Source organism: Elephas maximus, chromosome 8 (assembly GCF_024166365.1).
Source record: "Elephas maximus indicus isolate mEleMax1 chromosome 8, mEleMax1 primary haplotype, whole genome shotgun sequence".
NCBI lineage: Eukaryota > Metazoa > Chordata > Mammalia > Proboscidea > Elephantidae > Elephas > Elephas maximus.
The window spans coordinates 80,091,159-80,101,189 of record NC_064826.1 but is presented as its reverse complement, the minus strand read 5'-3'; the positions used below and the strand labels follow the sequence as shown (position 1 = coordinate 80,101,189).

The 10,031-nt window shown below is 42.0% G+C and overlaps 1 protein-coding gene across 1 annotated transcript; it reads left to right on the top strand.

The window, feature by feature from the left end:
- The first annotated feature begins 8,591 nt into the window (after positions 1 to 8,591).
- FERD3L (Fer3 like bHLH transcription factor) lies at positions 8,592 to 9,083 on the top strand. Its single transcript, XM_049893072.1, has one exon. It carries the CDS (start codon positions 8,592 to 8,594, stop codon positions 9,081 to 9,083), a length of 492 nt encoding a protein of 163 aa, XP_049749029.1.
- Positions 9,084 to 10,031: the final 948 nt, after the last annotated feature.

Below are 10,031 nucleotides of genomic sequence, written 5' to 3'. Positions count from 1 at the left end.
TTTTGTCTTCAGCTTTTTCTACATTCCCACTGGAGGAGATAAGAATGTCTGGCCTTCACACTTTATTTTCAATTGTTAACTGCTTGTAACTTTTCATTATTCTTCACTACAATACCATTGCAACTTACTAACATTTGATTACATTTTTCTTGTACCCCGCATGCTTTTCAAAATCCTGAATCATTACACCAGCCATGGTAATCCCCTACACTGAAACATCCCCTTCAATCACCACTTGTGAAAGTCTTAGCAAATGGACCACCACTTTGCACTAGTGACATCTGTGTTCTACATACTACCTACTATGAGGTCCATTCCCAGTAGCAACTGTGTCAATACAAGTCCTTCAGAAAGGAAATATTGAGACCAAACTAGGGGTTCAAGAAGGTGTTTTTTTGTTTGTTTTTTGGTTTTGTTTTCATTTGTTTGGTTCTGGCTTTTTGTTTGTTTGTTTTGGAGGGAAGGGGTGGAGTAGTAGATAACTCCTGCGAAAGATAAAGGGAATGAGCTTAGAAAGCCTTCATGCTATGATACAGATACGACATCTACGAAAGGAAAACAGGGAGGAAGCCGAACTGGACAGGAAGAGTCCCAGACTCTGACGCAAAGCTGGAAAAAAAACCTCGACAAACAGAATGGGGAGCTTTGGAGCGAATATTATCAACAGAGTAGTCCCATATTGAGCAGAATGGACAGGCCCTAGTATTCTTGTTGACCTGGGGCTGCCCCAAAAGAACATGGCCTCAGCTTGAATGCTTCAATGGATCAGAAAGGCACTGCAGCCGGGACATGCTGGTTAATTGCAATACTCACACCTGAAAGAGAGATTCAGCCAGTTGCCTTCCATGGCCACCCCTTGGAGCTCATGTTCTATCGAGGGAAACTGAAACTACATGCGCTTAGTTAACTTCCTACCACCATCAAGTATATATTCAAGTGTCACCTTTCAATCAAGCTTTTCTATGATAATTCTGTTTAAAATCACAACCTGCCCCCAGCTTCTGGAACTCTTGATCCCCCTCCTATTGAATTTTTTTTTTTTCATAGCACTTATCCCCTTCAACACATTTAACAATTTAGTTTGAACCAAATGAAAATGCCCTTTTATTAGGTTAAAAATTATTTGATTTTGGCAGTTTCATATGTCTTAATATTAATACTTTTCTCCAAATCATAAATAGTATAATAGTTATAACTTTTGAAAAATTATGACTTTACAAAATCACGTGTAGAGTGGTTAAGCTCCAAATTTCAAAGACTTGGTGGATTTAAGGATGAAGGTCAAACCTATAACATTTATTACAAAGGAAAGTAACTATTAAAATTAATGTACAAACATATAGTATAAGAAATGAGAAAAAAAGAAATTTGAAAGTAGTAGTTTATTATATCCTGGGGGATATTTTTTTCCTTCACATCTCTCTAATTTTCTACATGTTTTTCAAAAAGTAGTGAAGAATTTGGAGAGGATTCAAACAACAACTAATGTAAGAACTAATAACTGAAAATCTGGAAAATGGATTTACCCCAAAGGCTAACTGAAATGGAATTATTTCATCTCAAGAGGAAAAACCTGTAGGAGGAAATTTCTTGAGTGATTTTAAGTAGCTTTTTTAATACTTTTAAAATGGATATAAAGTAGCATATCTACCCATTTAATCTTTCAAATTATTTTTACTTTTTTTTAAGGTGCCACCAGAAAACAAGCTATTGTAATACAGAGATTTGAAACACAGTGATGCATACAACGTGAAAGTGTATTAACTCTGACGGAATATTGTGTATTTGAGTGTGCTACTCTGCTCCACTGAAGCCTCGGTGGCACAGTGGTTAGGAGCTCTGCTGATAACCAAAAGGTTAGGAGTTTAAATCCATCAGCTGCTGCTTGGAAGCCCTATGGAGCAGTTATACCCTGTCCTGTAGGGTTACTATGAGTCAGAATCGATTTGATGGCAACGGGTTGTTTGGTACACTGCTCCACTAGATCACCCCAAGTCCCAGTTTTCTGTTGCTCTGCCATCCTCTAGGGCTGGCACTGGCAAACTACATCCAAGGACCAAATACTCCTCGCCGCCTGCTATTGTAAGGTTCTATTGGAACTCATATAGAACAATATCATTAATATCACACCCAAGGAAAATTCTGCTGAAGATCATTCAAAAACGGCTGCAGCAGTGTATTGACAGGGAACTGCCAGAAATACAGGCTAGTTTCAGAAGAGGACGTGGAACCAGGGATATCATTGCTGATGTCAGATGGATCCCGGCTGAAAGCAGAGAATACCAGAAGGATCTTTACCTGTGTTTTATTGACTATGCAAAGGCATTCGACTGTGTGGATCATAACAAACTATGGATAACGTTGCAAAGAATGGGAATTCCAGAACATTTAATTGTGCTCATGAAGAACCTTTACACAGATCAAGAGACAGTTGTTCGGACAGAACAAGGGGATCCTGATTGGTTTAAAGTCAGGAAAGGTGTGCGTCAGGGTTGTACTCTTTCACCATACCTATTTAACCCGTATGCTGAACAAATAATCCGAGAAGCTGGACTATATGAAGAAGAACAGGGCATCAGGATTGGAGGAAGACTCATTAACAACCTGCGTTATGCAGATGACACAACCTTTCTTGCTGAAAGTGAAGAGGTCTTGAAGCACTTACTGATGAAGATCAAAGACCACAGCTTTCAGTATGGGTTACACCTCAACATAAAGAAAACAAAATTTCTCACAACTGGACCAATGAGCAACATCATGATAAACGGAGAAAAGATTGGAGTTGTCAAGGATTTCATTTTACTTGGATCCACAATCAACAGCCATGGAAGCAGCAGTCGAGAAATAGAAAGACGCATTGCGTTGGGCAAATCTGCTGCAAAGGACCTCTTCAAAGTGTTGAAGAGCAAAGATGTCACCCTGAAGACTAAGGTGCGCCTGACCCGAGCCATGGTATTTTCAATCACATCATATGCATATGAAAGCTGGACAATGAATAAGGAAGACGGAAGAAGAATTGACGCCTTTGAATTGTGGTGTTGGCGAAGAATATTGAATATACCATGGACTGCAAAAAGAACGAACAAATCTGTCTTGGAAGAAGTGCGGCCAGAATGCTCCTTAGAAGCAAGGATGGCGAGACTGCATCTTACATACTTTGGACATGTTGTCAGGAGGGATCAGTCCCTGGAGAAGGACATCATGCTTGGCAGAGTACAGGGTCAGCAGAAAAGAGGAAGTACCTCAACGAGGTGGATTGACACAGTGGCTGCAACAATGAGCTCAAGCATAACAACGATTGTAAGGATGGCACAGGACTGGGCAGTGTTTCATTCTGTTGTGCATAAGGTCGCTATGAGTTGGAACTGACTCTATGGCACCTAACAACAACAACTGGAACTCAGCTACACCCATTCACTTGTGTACCGTCTATGGCTGTTTTCATGCTACTATGGTGGAACTGGGTAGTTGAAACAGAGGCCATATGGCCCACAAAGGTTAAAAAAGTAGTATCTGGCCATTTACACAAAATATCTTGCAACCTCTGCTGTATGGCATTGTCCTTGTCTACATGGTCAAAGCTTGCTCAGCAACAACGTATGCACATTCCAGGCCATGGCAAGACAACAAAAAGACAGTGAAAACCAAACAATTTCCTTTTCAATAGACCAACTTGAAGTTACACATATCACTTCTGCTCATATCTCATTGGCAGGAATGGAGTGGAACAGAAATGTAGCCACCTAAAACATATGTGGTGGGTCTATTACTAAAAGGAAAAGGGGTAAGCAGATAACTATAAACAGTCTTGCCATAATTGTTGTTGTTAGGTGCTGTCAGGTCGGTTCTGACTCATAACAACCCTATGTACAACAGAACGAAACACTGCCCAGTCCTGAGCCGTCCTCACAATCATTGTTACACTTGAGCCCATTGTTGCAGCCACTGTGTCAATCCATCTCGTCAAGGGTCTTCCTCTTTTTTGCTGACTCTCTTCTTTACCAAGCATGATGTCTGTCTCCAGGGACTGATTCCTCCTGATAACATGTCCAAAGCACATGATACATAGTCTCGCTATCCTTGCTTCTTAGGAGCTTTCTGGCTGTACTTCTTCCAAGACAGATTTTTCATTCTTTCGGCAGTCCATGGTATATTCAATATTCTTCGCCAACACCATAATTTAAAGGCGTCATTCTTCTTTGGTTTTCCTTATTCATTGCTCAGTTTTCGCATGCATATGAGGTGTTTGAAAACACCATGGCTTGAGTCAAGCACAGCTTAGTCTTCAAGGTGACATCTTTGTTTTTTAACATTTTAAAGAGGTCTTTTGAAGCAGATTTGCCCAATGCAATTGGTAGTTTGATTCTTGACTGCTGTTTCCATGGGTGCTGATTGTGGATCCAAGTAAAATGAAATCCTTGACAACCTCAATTTTCCGCATTTATCATGATGTTGCTTGTTGGTCCAACTGTGAGGATTGTTTTTTCTGTATGTTGAATAAGTAGCTATAAAAATTTAAATTTAAAAAAACCAAACCCATTGCCTTCAAGTCAATTCCTACAAAAATTAATTTTAGGTTGAATAAGTTCTAAATGTAAGAGAAAAAAATACATTTTTAGAAGAAAGCATAAGATATCTTCTTTTGGAATAGGTTAAGGTTTATGAAACTATATACAAAAAGCACTAACCAAGTAGAAAAAAATAGTAAGTTTGGCTACGTTAAAAACAAGAACTCCTTTTCATCAAAAGATACCATTAAGGTGGGGGAGGGGAAGCCACAGATTTTTGAGCAGATAATTGCAATACATATTTCTGAATAAAATTCTTATCTAAAACATTTGCATAAATCAAAAAAAGTTAGGAAAATTAGCCAAACACTTGAGCAGGCACATCACCAAAGGGCATACCTAATTAGCCAATACGAAATGGTGTTCAATTCATTTGTCATCAGAGAAATAGAAATTACAACCATGGTGTGATACCCAGACACATCTTCAGAATGGCTAAAATAAATAAGATAGAAAATACCAAATGTTGGCAAGTATGTAAAGAAACCAGAGCTCTGATACCTTGCTAGTGACGATGTACATTATTGCAATCATTTTGGAAAATGATTAGGCAGTAGCTGCTAAAGCTGAACATATGCAAAACCTATTTCACTTCTGAGTGTATACTGAAGAGAAATGCATAAATATGCTCACCAAAAGTTACGTACACTAATTCCATAGCACTGTTATTTGTATTAGCTAAAAACTGGAAACTACCCAAATGTCCATCACCAGTAGAAGGAATAAATTAATAGTGATATATTCACACAATGTAATACTATACAGCGATGGGAATGACACAGATAATTCTGGCAAACAAAACATTGAGTGAAAGACACAAGCAGGTATCTACACTACGGTTTCTTCTATTTAACACACAAAAATAGGCTAGATTAATCTCAGAAGCCAAGACATAGTGTAGTTAGTAATTGGAAAGAGGCACAAAGGCTGGACTGGAGTCTCCCGTGCTGCTTCCAATTAATTTTGCTACAGTTTCTTTTGTGATATGATTGTTGAAATAGCACTAACTTGACTAAAATCATAAGAGATTTTAGTTCAAGGAAATTGTTTCTTCAGAGTCTCATGAAAGCTTGTGACTCCTATTTTATTAAATTTTAAGTTTCTACCATTATTGTCCTTAGTAAGTGACCTAATGTATTTTTTGTGAATTTAGATCCCAGTTTAATGAGGTATTTAATCCATTTATATAAGTACTTAAAAGAAAAAAAAATTGTGTCACTGAGAAAAACTTAATTAACTATAAATTTACACAATATATAATAACACATTAAGTCAAACAAGAGCTAACTCTTTAGTTACTATTGGTTTAACAATATATCAGCCACTTTTTATGCCTCTGGACCTGGTAGGCAGTACGTTATTCTTGTTCTAATGCATTTTAGCTTCAAAGCAGGACCCCTGTGAAATGCATAAGGCTCAGCAGACAGGAGTTGGAGCCTCATTGTTGGGTAGGTTGAGCTTTCTATTAGGTGATGCTTCCAGGATGTTAGTTTTATACACTTCTGTGAACTTTTGCCTTTTTTCCCTTTATTTCTGTGAGATAAGTTTTGCAAGCATAATTACGGCTTTCCTGAGTGATAGTTAGGGAGCCCTGATGAGTTTGCTTTGTTTTTTATATGCCATGTTTAGAAAACCAGAGGTTCCCCCATGTAATCTAATGGAAAGGCACCGACAATAAATCCTCTATTTAGTTCTTTCTGGTACATTATCATACCACAGATTGGTGGTGCCACAGTGCCCCTCACCTTATGGATGGCTTGTATTACCCTATCATTTTTTTCAAAATCCATATTACCAGCAAAAAATTTCAACACACTCAATTAGTAAGCATGCATCCCAATACTGAAAACACATGCCATCAAAAAATTTAAAATAAAAATAAAAGTGCGGTAACAAAAGGAAAGCATGTTATTCCTTCTCAAAGCAAAACATACTTCTCCCATTTACTGGTTCCTTAGCCTCTGCTGAAATTCCAGTTAGTCTTCATTTTTCAGTCTAATGTTTGCAAGAAGTTTAGTAAAAACTAAATCGTCCATCATAACCAAAGAACTCATTCTCAATAACATCTTTCAGGAACATAAATTCCAATTCTTCTTTGCCTGTGTTATTACAACACAAATTGGAGAGTGAAGATTAAACACAACCAAGAGAAGAAAAAATCAATTAAAGGGCAAAAGAGGGACAGCTCAGACACAAATGAGTTTATAAAACAAAAAATACTTCAAGGTTATACTGCTTTGATTACAGTCTAACCCGTTGCCATCAAGTTGGACTCACAGTGTTTCCAAGGAACTGCTGGTGGATCTGAACTATCTAATCTTTTGCTTAACAGTCAACCTCTTAGCCATCGCACCACGAGGGCTCCTGATTACACACTGGGAGACTAGAAAGAAGGAAAGGAATTGTACTTACCTGTTAGAAAGAGGCTGTTTCTGGGAGCTGTCCAAAGTACTAGCTGTATCATCCTCGCAGCCACAATTTACCTCCTTAATAAGAACGTCCTTAGCAGTGCTTTCCTGAACCAAGACATCTCTGTATTAATATTCCTTAGGCTGAGTCTTCTAATTCACTTTTAAAATCATTTTCGAGCATGTTATCTCCTCCTTGGTGTCTTCTTAAAAGTCTCTATACTGGGTAATTAAATTAATATAGCTATCGGCAAAGATGAAGGGGGAAAATAACCTTCTTTGTTAAAATATGTAGGATAATATGAAATCAATAAAATTCCATTTTTTATACTAAATTTAAAATCCCTTTTTATCTCAAAAAATGATCTAAAAATAGCAAAAATAAAAAAAAACTCCCTTAAACAGAACTCAAAAAAATATAGTTTCTGATCTTAAATCCTAAGGTTTAAAGGTACAAATCAATGGGGAAACAAACCAGATGGGATGTGTTAGCGTTTTTCTTTGTTCGCAAATACTTAATCAGCAATTTAAAAGTCGCAGGAGTCCTCAGCAGAGGGTGAGCTGGAGCTGATCGATCCTGTTTGTTTATCAAAGGGTCAATCCCGTTTTTTAAAAAAAAAAATACAGTGGCTTTGTTTGGGAGGAAAATTTGCTTTATCCCCACCCCCACCCCCACGCTGGTATTAGTGAAGCAGGCTCAGAAAAAATGTTCTGTCACTTTATTACCATCATAACTTTTGCCCTCGGAGTAAAATCCTCTACTTTACATGATAGGAGGTAAGGGGAGGGAAAGGAAAGTCAAGTATCTCAATTGTTAGGCTGATTGCAACAAAACAGACTTTAGAAGTCAGGGTCTGTAGCACGCCAGGAGAGCTGTTTGCGGTGCCCAGGAAGGAGAAAGCCGGTTCCAACAGAGACTCTGGGGAATGCGCTCTCAGCCCCCCTGCCATGCTTACTTAAGCTAATGGAAGGTCTTGCCTTTCAGCAGCCGCTGCACTGGGATACCGGGCAAACAGTTCCCCGTCACCCCTGGCAGACAGGGCCCCTCTTCAGGACATCATTAAAAGCACATGCGCTTATTTCACATCCATTGGCAGCCTGGGGTGGCAAGATTCAGGACTCCTAACCCGAAGCCCGGGAGAAGCCAGCCCTGTGGAAAACATCCTCGCTTTGAAATCCAAGCCTAAATTAAAGAACTACATGAGATAAGGAGCCTGAAGAACACTAGTTGGCTGCGGGGGCAAGGAAAGACACAAAAAGCACAGCAGGCAAGAGCAGGGAGTTGTTGCCAAGAAGGAACTGTCCCGGGTAGCGCAGCGAAAAGGATCTCAAAACTGGAGGCCCTTCCCTTTGAGTCTTCCACGCGTGCTCCCCACACCCCCTCCGCTGCTGGCTCAAGCTTGTCTCTTTCCATCAACTTCGAGAGGAGGAACATTGTCACGGCCTTCCCTGCCTGTGCGACTAATCCTGTTATCAACTCGATTATAAATATTAATGTCCTTGGCCCTTCAGTGATGGTGCCGCAGCAGATTCTAGGCCCTTAAGAAGCCCATCACCAGCCTCTTCCTTTCCTGCGAGAAATAAAATAGATGAGACACAAGGCCAAGCCGACGCGATGGCGGCCTATCCCGAGAACTGCGTGGACGCCACCATGCTGGACTTCGTCGCAGACCTGTCCCTGGCCTCTCCGGGGGCCCCTCTCCTTTGCGACTTTGCTTCTGGGGTCCCCTTTGGGGATCGAGCCCTTCTGCTCCGAGAGGGAAGGCCCAGAAGCCTGGTGCACTTCGAGGAGGGGGACCCGGAGGATGAGGAGTGCGAAGTAGACGAGGGGGACGAGGAGGAAGAGGAGCGCGAGAGAGGCGCCTCCCTGCTGGGACGTCCGAAGAGGAAAAGGGTGATCACCTACGCCCAGCGCCAGGCAGCCAACATCCGCGAGAGAAAGCGGATGTTCAACCTCAACGAGGCCTTCGACCAGCTGCGAAGAAAGGTGCCCACATTTGCTTATGAAAAGAGGCTGTCCCGGATCGAGACCCTGCGCCTGGCCATCGTCTACATCTCCTTCATGACTGAGCTCTTGGAGAGCTACGAGAAGAAAGAAACCGGCTGAGGCTGGGGGCCCGGACGGAGACGGAGGGTGCCTGTCCCTTCCAAGCGTGGGTGCAGGCTGGGGTGTTTCAGGACCCGGCAGTGGATGAGGCTCAAAGGCAAGGAGGGTCGCTCCAAGAGAGAACGTCTGGCCTTCTGGAGTTTGGTTTCGGGATTGTAAAATTCCCACAGCCTTCGGGAAGAGTGGTAGCTCTACAGTTAATATATACGGGATCGCCCTTGCTGAAGTCCGGGACGGGGGCGGGCCTGGAGCCTTAGAACTTCTTAGAACCACTCGGACCTTCGAGGCCTCGCCCGCGAGCAGCTTCCGCGGGCCGGATGGGTGGAAAGCTAATCCCCTCCGCCAACAGCATCCTTCAGGGCTTCTATGGTGTTCAAAAATTCCTCCTTACTTTAAAAAAAAAAAAATAGAAGTAATAAAGTAAAAATTTGTACTTTTTTATTATGCCTCATGAGTCGGTGCTGCGCTCCCCTCGCCAGGCGGGGTGTGTAGGGCTCCGAGGCCGTGGCAGGCGCGCCCTCGGATCAGCGCCCCTGCGGAGGTCCGGGAGCAGAGACAGGCGGAGGGTGCAGGGCTGTGGAATCTCCTAGGAGGTCAAGGGCTCCGGATCTCCCGTCGGGTCCTCTGGGGCTGGCAGAGGGAGGGGAGAAAGGAGACGCGGAAAGGGGAGTTTAAGGGAGAAGTTAAGAAAGTGCGACCGCTGACAAGGGACATTGCTCCCCTAATCTCTCTTTTTCTCCTATCTTCTCATCTCTCTCTGTCTCTCTGTCTCTCCCTCCCTCTGTCTCTCTCTCGGTGAGAGGATCCGGTTCCGTGAGTTGTAAGAGTGGGAAATGCTATGACCACGAACCAGTGGGCCCCGGAAGGACCGCGACAAGTAGCAAGGTCGCTCCCGGGTTCCTTCGGTTCATTCCCCCAACTACAAATCGCTGTTCTGCCCCTTATGGG